A 15,275-nucleotide genomic window follows, 5' to 3' on the forward strand; every position below is an offset into this window, starting at 1 on the left:
CCCTCCTCTCCTCTCTTCCATCTGCTATAGAAAATCACAATCCATTTCATGATACAGAGTTCCCCAGGAACATGTAGAACTTCTGTCTTATTCACGTTCGTCTTATTTGCGCTCCGTATGTAGCGGACTGTGGCACAGACTTCTGTTCTAGGAGCTGGGGGTGGTGACCCTGGAGTCAGCCTCCATCCTCTTCTCCTGCCTAGACCTGAGTTGGAGCTGCTGTTGGACACTCTGCATTTTTGACCCCTGAAAGCTGAAAAGGCCCAGTGTTGTTGCAATATAAGTGTCTGAGCTACTGCGACCCTTAGGGAATAGCAGGTTGTCACGTTACACTTGCATTTTGTCAAAAATGGTATCACCAGATAAATGTGAAAATGGGAGAAAATTCTCAAGCCTTCTCACGTTTGTGGAATAGCGCTGTACAGCACTTGATTAAATGAGACCATTGGGTCCTCTTCCTAAGTGTTGGCCTGCGAGTCCCTTGAGAAGTTGCACTCACCCAGATCTCAGAAGCCAGCCTTCTTCTGCGGCATAGCCAGTTGTACAGTGTAGTCAGAGCTGTCCTGGGGACGACCCCTTTCTGCAAGCTGTGGGGCCCGCTGTGCTCATGTGCCTTCTCCTTCCCACAGCAGTGTTGTGACCTGGGTTACCACGCCAGCCTGAACCGGGCCCTGCGCACCTTCCTGTCTGCTGAGTTAAATCTGGAACAGTCAAAGCATGAGGGTCTGGATGCCATTGAGAATGCGGTCGAAAACTTGGATGCCACCAGCGACAAGCAGCGCCTCATGGAGATGTACAACAATGTCTTCTGCCCCCCAATGAAGTTTGAGTTCCAGCCTCACATGGGGGACGTGGTGAGGCCCTGCCCATCCTCTCGCTCCCCCAGTGAACTTGTGTAGCTCCACTGCACAGAGCCCACACTCTTCCCAGGGTGAGGGCTTCCTGTCGGGTGGGAAGGCATATTTCTCTCAGTCACCAAACAGCCATGGGCGGCCTGCTGCCCACCAGCCCTGGCTCCGGACATGGGATTGGAGCCCTCAGGAAGTTTACAGTCTGGTGAGTAAGGTAGCTGGTGCTGGGAATTAGAAGCACAGCGAGGAGCAGCCAGAGGGAACAGCTGGCATGTCTAAAGCTTGGTATGGTGGAAGGAGAGAGGGGGAAGAGGTGCCTGCAGGGTAGGGCTGGGAGAAGAATGAGCTGACGTGGAGCCAGGCCGAGGCTAGGGTGGGACTTTGTAGGAATGCTGTCATCTGCTAACACTGGGCAGAGCTGGGGGGCTCTCTTCCCCTGGTTGTAGAAGACTGGTGAAGGGGATAGTTTAGCTTACGTATTGGGCAAACAGAATGGATCCTTCAGAAAGGGTAGGAGCTAAGACAGCATCAGCAAAGCCTGATGCTGGTTGCTCAGCAGGGGAGCATGAACATGAGGGCCATTAGAGATCTTTCATCCCCGATAACTGGAGCAAGAAAGGCCTGCATGAACTGAGTGGAGAGGAGGGAGAAGTTCCATAGTTTTCACTGCTTTGAATCTTCTGGTTCCACTTCAAGTAGTTGTACATCCGAATCTGAGTAAGCGTGTACCTGCAGGTACCATGTCACCCACCAGACTAGAAGGAGCGTGTATAGGCTTATGTGACAGAAGTGATCGGAAGGGCCTCTGGGCATAGCTGGGTATTGAAGCAAGAGCCTCACCAATGCTCGCTTGTCCGCCCTCCATTCTCAGATCGGCCCTCCCTTGGGCAAGGTGACTTTCCAGCCTCGTCTCCCGCTCAGTTGAAAGCTGGTGGGAAGCATGTCTGGCTCCCTCTTCAGAGAGACCTCGCAGTTTCCCTGGTTTTGCTTGGTGCGGCGTGCCGTCCGAGCCGGTCACTGCAGCTGGGTACCCACTGACTGGCATATGCCCGGCCCACGGGTCTGTCCGGAGCATGTGGCCTGAGTAGTGCTGTGGGAGGTGCTCCCAAGGGACCATCAGGCCGCAGTCACCACGGAGGTGGGGATGCAGCAGGTGCCCTGGTCAGTAAGAGTGCCTCCCTGGGGCTGGCATCCAGTGACTCCGCAGAGCGCTGCTCCAGAATGACAGTTGTAGCGGTGTATCAAGAAGATTTGCTGTCATCAGCAGGCCACAGTGGGGAGTGGGACACTTCTGTCCTAGAGACAAAAACATAGGGATCATTTCTTTTTCTCCTTCCTGGGAAAAACCAGACCCTTGCAGCTTGTTTCCATTGCTGTGGCTTAGCTTTCGGTGTGTGAACAGATGGGGAGGTGAGATGGCAGCGTGTGCAGTTACAGTGGGGGGGGGTGTCATCAGCCCCCAGGACACCCATTCCTCACCTGCCCTGGCTTCTGGTCAAACTTGCCTTCCAAGCCCTCCTCCAGCTGCCACTGGGATTCCTTCCCAAGAATCGGTGGAGCTCGCGGACGAGCTGAGAGGAGTGATACATTTTCTGGTGTTGACTGAGTCACCTTCTGAGCCAAACAGCTTGTCTCCATAAAGGAGGGATCCAGATTCTGGGCACTCCGGCCCCTCCCAGTCCTGTCAGAGCCACATTTCCATACTCCAGAGCACAGCTGGAGTGCATTACCTTGCACCCTGGTACAGGATCACTGCCAAAACATGCCTCAGCAGCTCTGCTGCTGCTTAAAGGAACAGCCTTGGGTGTGGTTTACCCTCCATGATTCCTCCCTGCTAGGTCTGGGTTACTTTAAAACTCAATAGCTCATTCTTCTTGTCTGGGTGCCTGTGACTGAGCCTGACCGAAGTTACCCTTTCTCACCCAGCCTTCAAAAGCATGGCAGGTTAAAGATGGGAGAGCAGCTCTTCTTTGGTTCCTGCAGCCAGTTTGTCCCCATTGGTGTAGGTTTTCTGTCCACGGAGGCAGCAGAAGAGAGCTGCCTAGAAGTCCTTGAACTAGGGTCACAGTGGGGTTACATTCTGACTGAAAGCTGAATGGGCCGAGGCTGTGTGCTGACTGGCATTCTGGGGCCTTTGGTGCAAAAATGAAAGCCAAGTGCTTTCAGATGTACGGAGAGTGGTGCCTGGCGTCATTCTTGGTGCCCCAGAGGCTTGTGGGGCTCGGGATGCCTGACTGGTGACATCAGGCAGCAGAGAGTTGCACTCTTGGCACTCACCCGCTCTGGCCACCGTGCTTTCTCCATTGTGCCTCCTTATCCAAGAGCCAGAGTGAAGTCAGCTCCCTTCAGATCTGAGAGTTGGCTGGGACCAGTCCCTCGGCCAGGGAAGAGGTCAGACCAGTTGGGAGCTTAAAAGCCAGTGGAGGAAAAGGTCAAGTCCCAGCCCCTCCATTTGAAGAGAAGTTCTGTCTTTCAAGCAAGAGAACAGGCTCTGGGCATGTGAATGTGCCCGCTCCCTGCCTAGAGGGAGGAGCCTGGTTTATCCAGATGTCTCTTGGCAAAAGAGCTAAAAGACCTATTGTAGCAAGATGCGAGGAGCTGCCTCCACATAAGTCCTGCTTCCCACCTCTCCCAGCCTGCTCTGCCTCAGTCGTCCTGGAAACAGCAGGCGACCTCATGCCGCAGCCACACCCCATTAGGAGCTGTAGACCAACTATCCTTTGGGGAAAGCCATTTGGTAGCAGTGCTAGGAGGAATAGGAGGAAGGCAGGTTGCAAAGGATCCTCTCCTATGTAGACCTGATAGAGGCCATGGGTAAAATGATAGCTCTTCGGAAACGCCAAGCTCTGCCAGAATCCTTGCCCTCTGGGGCCCTCTAGTATAAGCCTGTGATCTTGTTCCTGGCCTCATGCATTCGCATGGAGTCGGACTTCTTATGTATGGCCTGGATTCATAAGCACATGCTGGCTGCCAACAGCAGCAAGTTAGCCTCCTGACCCACTTCTCTCCTGCTTTCACTGTGGTATAAAGCGGGACGAGGGAATGGCTGGAGAGGTGGCCTCTTGGCCTTCGGGTAGGAAATCCTGGCCGTGCCAAGGCATTGTGTTTCTGGAGCTGAGCTGCCTGAGACACTCTCCCCCGGGATCCCTGCCTTTGCCAAGCACCAGCCTGAAGATGGGATCTGGAGAGAGGAACCTGGCCGTTCTAAACAGATCCCGCTCCCCATTTCTTTTCTGTGCTCTTCAGTCCACACATTGGCTTTGGATTTGTTTCCATTGCAAGTGTTACACCCTGAATATGAGTAGTTGTATTAGTGGTGATGAGAAAAACTGTATCCTCTTGTGACCTGGAGGTGCTTTCTTCTGGCAGGCTTCCCAGCTCTGTGCCCAGCAGCCTGTCCAGAGTGAGCTGGTACAGAGATGCCAACAGCTGCAGTCTCGCTTATCTACCCTGAAGATTGAGAATGAAGAGGTGAGTGCCCCACCCAGGGCTCTGAGTCTCCCCGTGGAACTTCTTGCCGCTGCCCATGTGGGAGCAGGTGGAAGGAGCATGCAGAGAATGTCCGGGCTGCTGCAAACACTTCCTTGACAAATGTAGGCTTGGACTTTCCCCCTGCTGCATCCTGCTCTGGAACTCCAGGAAGTTGCTCTTGTATTGCCAAAGGTTGTATTCTATTTTGAGCTTTTGCAAAATGCTTTTTTTCCCCTCTCTACACATTTAGTCAAAATGGCACTTGGCAGCTGTGTGAACTGTATTGTGTCTCTGAAACCACCACCCCCATGCCTGGCTTTTTCCAGCATTTTCAGACAAATACAGGCCATTGACTCTTGACACTTCAAACATCTCCATCCTCTTAGGAAAGGGTGACTTTCTTCTGGGCCCAGTACATTTTTCTTTCATCATCCAGTTGTAAAGGACAGTTTGAGTGATGATCCCACTTTCTGCTGAGCTCGGATGACTTCTTTCCTTGTGTCTTGGTCTTATTATTCCCAGGAGATTAGGAAGGACTGGGGATGGACCAGTTTGTTTCCCAGTAGTGAAACAAATTCATTGTTTTGTTGAAGGTCAGGAAATAGAACCTAGGGATGATTGTTTTTTTCAGTATATAGAATTACAGCCCTCGTACATGCTAGTTAAGTGCTCTCTACCTCTCAGTGATGTACCAGACCTTATGTTTTTTTTTTGAGAGAGAGAGAGAGGTCTTGTGAAGTTGCTCAGGGCAGCTTTGAATTTAGATCCTCCTGGCTCAGAGTAGCTGGAATCATATAGGCATGCGCCACCCTGCCTGGCCCATCCCATCCTTTAACTAGGTCTTGTACAATAGGGCTGATTTGAATTTGTTTTGTTCACATTTCCTTAGCAGTTCTCTTGTAATGAAGAACTAATACTAAGTTTTAAAAGTTAACGGTAAGTAAAAGCTGAGTTGAGCACATAGCACAAAGGAGTGATGGATCTTGAGGCCTCCGTGGAGAGTTGTGTGCTGTCAGAATCAGCCTGTCGGGGAAGCAGAGCTGGACCCTCTGATGATGTGCTCCAGCCTTCTCATCCTGCTTTCACTCCCACTGCCCCAGTTTCTCCACCACTTGCTGCTTTGGAGCTTGTATGTCTGCCCTTGTCCTTGTAGGTAAAGAAGACGATGGAGGCCACCCTGCAGACCATCCAGGACATTGTGACTGTGGAAGATTTCGATGTGTCTGACTGCTTCCAGTACAGCAACTCCATGGAGTCCGTCAAGTCAACCGTCTCGGAAACCTTCATGAGCAAGCCCAGCATCGCTAAGAGGAGAGCCAACCAGCAAGAGACAGAGCAGTTTTACTTCACGGTAAGGGCCCGGTACCTTCAGAGAATGTCAGCAGGCACCAGGTTCCTGGGAGAGGCTTGGAAGCCAGAGTCCTTGTCAGGTGTCTGAAAGGACTTTGTTGCAGATCGGAACCTTCGCACACTCGGAGCCTCTCTGCACTCACAGAGGTGACACCTACAGGCCGTGTGTGTCTGATGGGGGCCAAGGGGTGCTCCCAGGTATACTGTGAAGAAGTTTAGCTTTTTTTTTTTTTTTTTGGTCCTGGAGATTGAACCTCTGGTCTTTGTGCTTGGGAGGCAGGCAGTGGTCCCAGCCCGATGTTTAGCTTTCTAAAGGAGTTTGTAACCAGCTTTCTCAGCCACAGGTTATCAGGCGAGGGAGCGTCACTGCTTGCTTCTTGGGAACTACGTTGAAATTTCTTGGCCAACGCATACCTTGTTCTGAAGTCTAATGTCTCTTCTACATAATCTGATGACATTATTTAGTAACTTTTATTTTTGGGAAAATACTTTTAGTAATTATTCTTAAAACCTAAAAGGGACTCATAATGTAGAGCATTGCTGTTTTGCAGAGAATTCCAAAACATTTTGTTACTCCTGTATCTCCAGTCTCCTCTTAGACAAATGTGCCCATTTTTTTTTTTAGCATGGTGTTAATAGTCCTTAGGGAGGTTGTTAGCTGGTCTTCACTGCTGTTTTTTAATAATTAAGTTATTTTGATCTTGCCAAGTAGGATTTATTGCCTGGATTAGGATTTATTTCCTAATCTTCAGATGACCAAGAAAAGAAAAATTAAGTTTGCAGATGTGTGATGAAAAAAAGGCAGTGAATGTGCAGACTGATTCCGAATGAAACATTAACAGAAGCACAGTCTGCATGCAGTAAATTGAATTTTTCCTCCAACTGGAACAATTTGTTTAATTCTTCTTTGAACATTGCCATTTCTGTATTTAGAACACTAATGATTTGATAATTTTCTCTTAAATCTGTTTTTTAATTAGTTAAAATCAGAATTCTTTTTTTTTCCTCAAATCCTAGAGAAGACTGTAGAGTGATTTAAGAGTATTATTTTTCTAAAACACTTTTAAAGAACTGTCATACAAGAAAAGCATGCTCATTATATAAAACTTAGAAGTAAAAAGAAGCAAAAAAAACACCCCTAATCCTACCACATAGAGATATAATGGTATGGGGTATACTTCCTTCCTGGGGTGTACAAGTGCATATGTGGATATGTGTTCATAATTTTTTTATAAAACATGGGATACTATTGTGTCTGTTGTTATATAATATAAGTCGTTTAATTATGAAAATCTTAAAGCAAATACATGAGTAAAATACTAAAATCTACATAAATAATGACATGACATTTTGGCACATTCATTCATTTTCGTAAAACATTTAACACATTGTGTGGGTCATAATTTTCATAAATGCTGAAAATTAGGTGGGTATTTGTGGTGCACACCTTAATTCCAGCTACTCGGGGAGCTGAGGCAGGAGGATCATAAATTCAAGGGTAGCCTGGTTAACTGAACAAGACTCTGTCTGAAAATAAAAATTTAAACAGAAGGGATGCTGGAATATGACTCAGAGTTAGTGCGCTTACCTAGCATGTGAGAGGCCCTGGGTGCAGTGCTCAGTACCACAATCAACCAGTAAACAAATGCTGAGGTGTTACTTTCACTGTCACTGGTTTTTCCATTTTTATTAGTGTATGTTTGTGGTATGTAATAATTGCATTCACCTTGGAGAATTGATACATACACATCACATCTTGATCATTTTTACTACTCTTCCCCTCGCCCTCTCCTTGCTCTCCTTTCTCAGGTTCTCTTCCCACACCACAGAGTGTACCTCTCTGTTTCCTGTCATTGTTTGTACTTGGGTTTCACATATAGAGAAGCCATGCAGTATTTAACCTTCTGTGATTTAGTTTACTTAGCATGATGGTCTCAAGACCTATTCATTTTCCTACAAATGACTCAAACTTGTCCTTCTGTATGGCCGAGTTCTGTCATTGTCATTACCATTGGTCATTACTAAGTTATTCTCTGGTCGTGTACTGAGGGCTTCTGTCTGCCAGACTCTTGGTCACAGACCTGGGATGCTGAGAGTAAAACATGAAGGGGGTCATGGGACTGAGCATATAAAGGAAGAGCTTTCATTTGTATTTTATGTATTTCTAAGCATTAATAATGGACTGATTTTTGTAATAAAAATATAAAATATTTAACACATGTGCATGAGTGGTACCCATGGATGGCACCAGGGAAGCGGCGCATGCAAGCTACTTTGTGCTTGATCTTGAAGATGCGTGAACCGGGCAGAGGATGGGGAGGATATTGTCTTTGAGGAAGGGGCGGGGGCACAAAAGCATAAAGGCATGCAAAACCTGCGCTGCTCATGAGAGAGCTGATTGGCTAAAAGGGGCGCTTTTGACCTGGCTTCCTTCTCTAAGGAGCCGGGTGGATATTCTCCAGCGGCTTTGCGAAATAAGACTGTTGGCTAAGTCTGTCTGGGCTGCTAGGTCTGAATGACCCAGTATTGTTCCATTGGAGAAGATTTCCATTTTTAAGTCGAGCAAGACATTTTGGACATAGCACTGTATGTCAAGGCCTTTGTCAGAACCACCTTTGGCTTCGATGAATCTATAACATTTATTTCCAACATTGACCTTTAACAGAAAAGGAATGGCCCTGTTCAAGCGGGTGGCCTCTGAAGTCCTGTCTGTCCTCTCACCTTCTGCCTGAAAGTGTCAGTATCCTCTAACCCACATCCTGGCTTCTGTGGCCATGGTGCCACTTTATCAAAGTTGTGTACAAGTTTCCTTAGTTAACAGGAATGCTTTCTGTCTGGGCTTGTCCTGTAACAGATTTACAAAGAGCGCATCATCTTTCCTAACCTAGTGCCTGAGTAAAGTGGATGAGATAATTGTTCGTTTCAGGATGAAAGAGCTCGACAGTGAAATGGACATTCAAGAAGAGGCCCCTGTGTTAAACTGAGGGACGACTTATGAGGCTTGCCGAGCCATACACAGCCCTCTGTGGCTTCTACAGATATTTCCTTCTTTGTTTCTCTTCTCCCTTCAGAAACATCAGAGTAGCATATCTTAGAGGAGTGCTGACGAACCTAAGGCACGCGTGCCACAGCAGGCACCTGTCATTTGGAAAGTTTGGAAAGGTCCTTTATCATGGCTTGATTCCATGATAGTGTGCCTAGTGACCAGAAGGACTGATGAGACAGTTCTCTGATCACTCACAGCTATCAGCAGATTACTCTGCCCAGGTGACATGATTAGCAATTTCAAACATGTGGCCTGTGCAGGTCAGTTGCTCACAGCCGTCTCAGGGAGCTGATGATGGGATTTTACACCTGTGATCTCATCACTTCGGAGCTGAGGTAGGAAGGTCACACATTCAAGACCAGCCTGAGCTCCATGGCAAGTTCAAGCCCAGCCTGGTGTGTAAGGCCTTGTTCAGAAAAGAAGAAAGAAAAAAGAACCCAGCCTTCTCATTTGAAAGATTAAAAACAAAACATATCCAGTGAGAATGGGTAGCTTGGTCAAAGCCTTCAGCAGCAGCTAAACCCAGCACTCCAGTTACCTGTGCTCAGGCCCCCAGCTTTTCTTGAGGTGTGTCCAGCCTTTAGGCTCGCCTGAGCCACGCCAGGTGAAGGGGGCTGTCAAGGACAAGGCTCAGGAACAGCTCGGCAGCTTCCCCCTACCTGCTGTAGGTGATCTCCTTGGCTCCGCGCCTGTCGCTCATCTTCTGTGACACATCACTCAGCAACACCTACTTTCTCTTTACTGTCTTTTATTGTGCTTGTTAAAAATAGTTCTTATTAAAGACTGCAAAGATTTCAACAGGACATTCAGGAAAAGTCAAGCATTGTCCTGTCCATGACCCCACTTCTCCCTCTGCCAGACTCAAACCTGGTTTCTTTTGTGCCCTCCTAGAGATGCTGTATGCACAGGCAACCAGGGGTGTATCAGTAAGTTTCCATTAATAGAAGAAATTGCATTCGAAATATAATGGAATAGAAAGAACAAAATGGAGGTATATCACTCATACTGCTCCTCACTTTTGTCACTTCATTTGTTTTAGAAATGATCTTCATGTACAAAAAGGTCTCCTTCCTTAGAATTCCTTTGTATGGATGTATCACTGTTTATTTAATCAGTTCTCTGCTCTCTGGGCATTAGTGCTCATTGTTTAGCCAAAAAGCTTTATAAGACTGGCATTTCTCCGAGTATTTCCTAGTATAGAGCATTGGAGTGTGAGCATTGGAGTGTAGATAAGAATATGGCTGATAAAATAACAAGCCAGACTGCCTGAATTCTGAGGGTCAGGTTTGGGTTGAGTAATAGGTGGGGAGATGGTGCCTCGGCCACTGTGGCAATGTGTGCTAGATTTCACACCTGGAATGAGAGCTATCTTCATCTTAGCACCCTACAGGCCTTGGTACATGTGTGCTGAGCAGGTACAAGCGACTGAATGCCCCTGCCCTGCCCATTAAACTGGGGAGATGTGCTCCACTTGAAGTTGACTCTATTATGTATTCTGTCAGCTGTTTCCTGCCTGAAAAATTGACAGGGAGGGAGGGGAGCTGTCAGCATGCAGTGGGGGTGGGGAAGCAGCCAGGATAGTGGCATCTGTGCATCTGTGCTGGGGCTGACCTGGCCTTGCTCGCTCACCCCACGCCTTGCTGCAGTCTCGAGTCCACACGGTAGGCAGAGCCCTGGGACTCATAAAGCCGTGGTTAGAGTGTATTTCAAGGGAAGAAATTTTTATAAAATGGAATTTGGAAAGTGCTTTTTTCTTCTTCCCCTCCCTCCCTCCCTCCCTTCTTCCCTTCCTCCCTTCCTCCCTTCCTTCCTTCCTTCTGCTTTGATTTTGCTTGCTTATGTCTTAGCACAAAGCACAGTTTAGGCGACTGAGCAGGCAGTAGGTTCAGATTTAAGAAACCATTTTTGAGTAATTGCTGTGTGCCATCCCCTGTGCTGACAGTCAGGTTGTTGTCCTGTTTTACCCTCAGTAGCCTGGGAGAAAGTTATTGTTCCCATTTTTCTGATGGAAAAGCCAAGACTCAGTAGGTTAAGTGATTTTCCCAAGGTTAGAAGAGTTAATAAGTGGTAGGATTAGAATATTCCAACTCAACTATTTTCATTTCAGTGCAAAAGAAATATCTGATAGTGACAGAGGGCCAAGAAAGAAAAATTACGATTTTGATACTTTCTAATAAATGAACCTCATTGCCAACAGTCCCAGTTAGGAATTACTAAGAAATAAATTAATGAGACCATAAAATAGAATTGGAATTTCACGATGCTAAGAAAAATAAAATACCTAATAGTTTGTTTGCCTCCTTTTTACTTTTTGTAAAAATGTTCAGTTTTGATGTGGATTATAAAGGCTGGAGTGGCAGACACTAGTATGTTTTAGGAGCTTGCAAAGGAAGAGATTTTTGAGGTACAAACAGCTGTCCTCCAGGAGTCATCAAAACGCTACCTCTTGCTGCCTTCCCTTCAACTGCCTGAGCTCATTCTCTGGGAGTCTGTCCAGCTGCAGTGAATCTTTCTAACTTGACTCTGCTGATAGAGGCCAGGTTCTTTACTCCCAGCTTCTGCCTCCTGCAGATGAGTGTGACTTCCGGTGGGTAGGGGGTGGGAGGCAAAAAAATACTGAGCTGCAGGCTTTGGGATGGGACGCCTTTATCTTCTCACACCCTCCACCTCACCCAGGGGAAAGCCCAGCCATTGTTCGCCACTCCATTATTAGGGACGCAGGTCATACCTTGACACAGTTTTGATCCTTCAGGATTTAATGGGACCCAAAAAGGTAATCCATCATACCTCTTTATCCGATTATTATTTATTTTAATGGCTCTCAGAATGACAGCTGGACTTAACTAGTGAGCTGTGAACATAAGTGAAAAAATGGTTTCTGGAATCACAAGTAGAAACACAAGTGAGAGAAAGGAATTTGCACCCATCTCCTTTCAAAATTTGGTCTGTTTTTTGAGCAGTCTGGTCTTGTTTTGAGTGCTGCAGCTTTTTGGTGAATTTTCCTCATTAGAAAACCCTTGGGTCTCCTGGGAAAACCTTCTGAAGAGAAGCCTGTGAAGGTTGTGTTTTTAGCAATGATGTTTCCTGAAGGCTTTTCACCCTTCTTGGCCTCAGAGTGCTATTGCAAGCCCACAGTTAGGCACTGGTTGCTTATTAGGGTGTTACCCGGGAAGACTGACAGCAGATGCACAGGCAGCCAGAGCAGACGGAGAGGGGAAGGTGACACATGACGGGAGGACCTGTTTTCATGCAGATGTTCTTGTGCAAAGGCAGAAGGACAGAGGGATCAGGTCCTCCTGAGTAGGACAGCAGAAATGATTTAGTATGTGGTTTGTTTTATACTTAATTTAAAATAAGGACTTTGGGGGCTTGGTCTGTAACTGCAAATGGCAGTTCTGTACACAGGCAGGTGGGGCTGCTTGTTTATTTCTTCATTCTTTATGTGTTTATTGACTGTCTACTGTCCATCGGGTATAGTAGCATGCTTTCCATCCCATAATGATGACACAGTCTCTGGCTTCAAGGAAGAGACAGTCCGGAGAAAAAGACCCTCCAGTGATAAACCCTCCGGGCAGGACTCTGTGAGAAGTGTGTCCAAGATGTACAATCCACACATCGAACCATGCGGGTGAGCATGGAGATCCAGGCCTTCGTCCCAGAGAACGTGGCGTTTTCCTCCTCTTGCTCCCTTTTTCCTTTCAATTAACAGTTCAAACTAAAATTAACTTGGGTAATTTTACCTTTTCTGTCAGTCTCAATCCTACATGGCAATTACCGTGACATCAAAGGCTGGATATGTTAAAAGACAGAACTGTTACAATCTTTTAAGTGTTTTATCCACTTATCTCTGGATGGCTCCCGTGGCTTTCCAGTGACCAGAAGCTCTCACCCGGGGAAATGCCGCCATTGCCATGACTTCTGTGTTTAACACGAACAGCTGACCCCGGCCCTACAAAGGAGCTGGCCCATCGGGGGGCGCCGGGGCGGATACAGGCTGTGTGCATTGCCCAGGTGCAGGGGAAAAGGAAGGCGTGGTGCTGAGTCTGACAGCCCAGAGCACTACCGCTTTCCAGCTCACAGCAGCCAGCAGTTTGACCCCGTCTCCTCGAAGCATCTCCATCTCAGGAGGAAGTACTGCTGGCCCCTATGTGCCGTGAACTCTTGTGAGCGCCAGATGAGAGATTGTGTGCTAGAGCGCTCTAAAATCTCCTCAGCCGCTGCTCATATGGAAAGAGTTCAAGGTGATAGGCCAGTTCTGCATCTCCCATTCTGTACTGCAGTGGATTGAATGTTTCCCGTGAAACGCCGAGGGTAGAGCATTTTACTTACTATGCTGAAGTGCACATAGTGTACTGCTAACCTGCCTGTGTTGCAGTACTGACCCCTGCTCACTGTTTGACCTTGAGCAACCTCATTGATCTTGCCAAACCTCAGTATGCTCATTTATGAAATGGGTGCAGTGGGGGTAGTAGCTGATGGAATTGTTTTGAAGAGTTGCTGGGTTGTGCTGTGAAATACTCTCTCACTGGGCAGACAAGGGTTGAGATCAGAGATCTGATCTGAAAGTACAGCACAGCAATCACACTTCGGCTGTCACAGCAGGTGGCGTTGCATCTCCAAAATGTCCTCTTGTGTCTGGCACTGTGTGTGTGTGTGTGTGTGTGTGTGTGTGTGTGTGTGTGCACGCCTGCAGGTAAGGGCTGGTAGCGGCTCCATCCAGGCACTCACAAAGTCCCTAGTAGTCCGTAAAGGCTCCATGTATCTTAAAGAAAGAGGTCGATTAGGATATGGCTCAGACAAAGCTCCTCCATGTGCCAGGCTTGCAGCTGAGGCAGGGCCTCCCTGGCCTCGCCACTGCCCCTGGGCCCCAGAAGGGGTGGGGCGGGAGGTCAATGGTGGTGCCACGCAGCAGATGTGCTGGGGAGTCTCTCCACCCTCCGGTAGCTCTAGGCCTTGGGAGGATGGGAAGAGAGACAAGAGGCTTTGGGACACAGCTTTTTGTTTTTTGTTTTTTTGTCAAGCTATTGCTCCTAGGGAAATCTAGAGTAGGACAATAATCTTCCATGAGGATCAGCAGCTGTCTATATACTCAGGACCCCAAAGAAAGAAAATGCCAGACTCAGTAGAAACTGGGTCAGAAGCCAAATGACCTTTCAAAAAAGGAATTGTCCAGCCGAGTGTCTTGATTTTTTCTGTTTTCAGCAACCTGATTGTCCTTTCTTCTCCTTTGCCCTTACAGAAAATGAAGGAGTACCTAGAAGGCAGGAACCTCATCACCAAGTTGCAAGCCAAGCACGACCTTTTGCAGAAAACCCTGGGAGAAAGTGAGTGTGAGATCGCTCTGCGGGAGGTTGGCAGAGAGGGGAGGCCCTGCCGAGCTCTCCTGCTGAGCACGAGCCTCCATCCTCATGAGCCCAGTGGGCCCGATCTGGTTCTGTGAATGGTCTTCTGTCCCCAGCCTGTTTAGCATGGAGGCGCATGCCCCAGACGGCTGCCTGAGTGTTGGTAAAAGGGCGATGCTCAATGAAGAACTAATATGCATCCTTTTGTTTATTTAAATGGAGCGTGCTGCTGCTCCACCCAACAGGGCAAGGGGGCTGCAGACCACATGTTAAGTCACAACTCTGTGGTGGGACCAAGGTTAGAGCCAGAAGGTGGGGACCATGAGGTGAGACAGGGAGAGGTCCTCCAGTGCAGTGGTGGGCGGACTGCCGCCTGCTGTAGCTTGTAGGGCAGCCTCTCGTTTCCTTCTGCTTGGAAGGTTCTGGGTGCTGCGTGAGTGGCAGCTCTCTCTGCCGTGGCCATCTTGAGGCCATGGTGCTGGGCAGAGGGGCTCATCACAGGCGAGGATCTTATCCAGGCCCTGGAAAGTAGCAAGGCAGAGAACTGGACTCGCACTCTGAACTTTCTCCCCTCGGCCGCCAAACAGAAGGCAAAGGATGGAAGAGAAGCTTCCCTGGGGTTGTTTGGCACCTGCCCAGGTCTCCTGCCTGGCCCTCGACATCCTATGATTAATGGCATTTCCAGCTTGGGGATGCCTCTGAATGCCCTTCATGTCCCCCTGCCGGCCACAAAGACTGCGTGAATGACAGGCAGGCCTGCCCGTACAGAGTTCCAGCATTTTAAAATGAACTCTCGAGCTCTCACCAGACAACCACAGAATATAGGAAAGTGTGCAAGATTCATTGGTTCACTGGCCCAGGAGTTGAAGCCTGTTTTTTCATGCTAGGACCTCCTGCCTCCCTCCTTGCTGTCCTTCTCCTCTCTGAACAGTTCCTCCAGATGGTTAGCTCTACTTTCTCTAACAACTCTGATCTTCTCATTTTTAAGACTTTTTTAAAAAATGTGAACAAAGCCTTTTAGACAGCTTCTGGTCTCTTCCCTCTCTATCACCTAAAAGGCTCAGACTAAACAGGTCCAGGCATTGAAGTGTTGCTTATAGAAAATTTTGACTCTTGAGATTACCCGATTGCTCCATAAAGGACTGAAGTAAAAGAAAGCCCAGCACTATTTGAAGCAAGTTAGAGCTGTGATTTTTTTTTTTTTTTTTTTTGTAG

At 47.9% G+C, this 15,275-nt stretch overlaps 1 protein-coding gene across 4 annotated transcripts in view; it reads left to right on the forward strand.

Moving 5' to 3' along the window:
* Nucleotides 1-15,275, forward strand: part of Srgap2 (SLIT-ROBO Rho GTPase activating protein 2) — a 225,780-nt gene that overhangs the window by 172,556 nt on the left and 37,949 nt on the right. For 3 of the 4 annotated variants that reach the window (XM_010613090.1, XM_010613092.1, XM_033762226.1), the window contains exons 7-10: nt 630-854; nt 4,221-4,322; nt 5,476-5,673; nt 13,958-14,042. In XM_010613090.1, the coding sequence (XP_010611392.1) occupies nt 630-854; nt 4,221-4,322; nt 5,476-5,673; nt 13,958-14,042 (610 nt within the window). The remainder of the gene's footprint in view (nt 1-629; nt 855-4,220; nt 4,323-5,475; nt 5,674-13,957; nt 14,043-15,275) is intronic. The other variant, XM_010613091.1, reaches the window with a different exon arrangement.

This window comes from Fukomys damarensis, unplaced genomic scaffold, assembly GCF_012274545.1.
Source record: "Fukomys damarensis isolate Sample0158 unplaced genomic scaffold, DMR_v1.0_HiC HiC_scaffold_11, whole genome shotgun sequence".
Classification (NCBI taxonomy): domain Eukaryota; kingdom Metazoa; phylum Chordata; class Mammalia; order Rodentia; family Bathyergidae; genus Fukomys; species Fukomys damarensis.